The sequence below is a fragment of the Cariama cristata genome, unplaced genomic scaffold, assembly GCF_000690535.1.
Source record: "Cariama cristata isolate BGI_N322 unplaced genomic scaffold, ASM69053v1 scaffold23338, whole genome shotgun sequence".
Lineage (NCBI taxonomy): Eukaryota > Metazoa > Chordata > Aves > Cariamiformes > Cariamidae > Cariama > Cariama cristata.
Genome location: NW_009630930.1, coordinates 1,971 through 3,568, shown reverse-complemented (window position 1 = coordinate 3,568; position 1,598 = coordinate 1,971). Strand labels below are relative to the sequence as shown.

Genomic DNA, 1,598 nt, shown 5'->3' with positions numbered 1-1,598 from the left:
TTTATATTATTTTGCATATATTTTAATAAATGCCATATTTACAGCTGAAGCCTTCTCCCCTTCTGGTTCCCCCTGCCCCATCCTGATGCTGAGGCTCTGTTGGCATCTTTGGGACCGTCCCCATGTGCCGAAAGCGACAGTAAATGCCCGGTTGCTATTCCTGTGCTAGAGGAACCCTGATCACCTTCCCTTTATTACAGCCTAATTACAGGTAATCAGCAGTGTAGCTGGTTACAGCTCAGCCAGAGCTGCTAGCCTCTTGGACGTGGCCAAGGTGGCGGTGGTGGTGGCTCCAGTTGGCTGCTACCACCTAGTCTGGGGTCCCAGTGCCTTTGGGGTGCCCAAATTTCCTCCCCCTTGCCCTGGGCAGGAACATGGGGGCTGCTCACTTGAGCTCTGGCCCCTTTTTACTTTGGAAATGTCACTGTCACCGCTCCCCGCCCCCCCCAGCCCTGTCCTCTGCCCCAACAAAGGACAACCCTGAGATGAAGATGATGATGCCGGTGCCGCGTTGGCCCGTCACTTCCTGGCGTTGGCATAGTTGGCGCTGAACCAGGCGCAGGTCTCCTTCACGGCTGGGGAGGGAGAAGATGGGATGGGTTTGGGGAGTGGGAAGACAGTTTGTTCATAGAATCATCGAAGGGTTTGGGTTGGAAGGGACCTTTGAAGGCCATCCAGTCCAACCCCCCTGCAAGGAGCAGGGACATCTTCAACTCCATCGGGTTGCTCAGAGCCCCGTCCAACCTGGCCTTGGATGTGTCCAGGGATGGGGCATCGACCACCTCTCTGGGCAACCTCTGCCAGTTTCTCATCACCCTCAGCATAAAAAATTTCTTTATATCTACTCTGAATTGACCCTCTTCTGGCTTAAAACCATGACCCCTTGTCCTATTGCTCCAGGCCCTACCAAGAAGTCTGTCCCCATCTTTCTCATAAGCCCCCTTTAGGTACTGAAAGGTTGGACCTCCCTGATGCCACCAAGGCTAATTGCGGTGGGGAGGACCTCCATGTTTTGTGGAACCCCCCCATCTCACCTTGCCTGAAGGGTGTGAACTGGAAGCCGGGCAGGTAGCGCCGTAGCTTGGCGTTGCTGGCCGTCTTCTTGAACTGCCCGTCTGCCTTGGTGGTGTCAAACTGGGATGGGAAAGATTAAGGGGAAACCACAGGGGAAAACCAGGTCTTGCGCTGCCCCACCGTGTCCTAACTGGGATGCTCTGGACCACGGCATCTCCCCTGGAGCCCTGTGGCTTCTGGTAGAAAGCAGCAGCCCTGCGAGCAAGGCAGGGGCCAGCTTGTGGTGAAGGATACAAGAAGCTCTCCCCTGAAGTCCATGGCCTCCGCGATCGCCTCTGCTGCCTCCCTGATGGAGACTTCATCTTCTTCTCCCACTGTGGAGAAGGGCATGATCGTGGCCATCCCTCCATCCCCTTGGAAAGGGGCTGGAGCCCCTTGTAGGGGGACAGAGAGGGCTTACCTGACAAAATGATGGGCTCCACCTCATTGTATTCCCTCAGGACCCAAAGGAAAAGCCTGGCCAGGTCCTGCAGAGGAGCAGATGGCTCTTGGCCGGGTGGCTGCTGTCCCCCAGCCCTCCCATC

At 56.2% G+C, this 1,598-nt stretch overlaps 1 protein-coding gene across 1 annotated transcript in view; it reads right to left on the bottom strand.

The window, feature by feature from the left end:
* Window positions 1–519: 519 nt before the first annotated feature.
* Window positions 520–1,598, bottom strand: part of TSTA3 (tissue specific transplantation antigen P35B) — a 2,595-nt gene continuing 1,516 nt past the window's right edge. The window contains exons 7-10 of the mRNA XM_009705762.1: window positions 1,475–1,541; window positions 1,309–1,388; window positions 1,035–1,134; window positions 520–575 (exon numbers count right to left, since the gene is read on the bottom strand). Of these exons, the coding sequence (XP_009704064.1) occupies window positions 520–575; window positions 1,035–1,134; window positions 1,309–1,388; window positions 1,475–1,541 (303 nt within the window). The remainder of the gene's footprint in view (window positions 576–1,034; window positions 1,135–1,308; window positions 1,389–1,474; window positions 1,542–1,598) is intronic.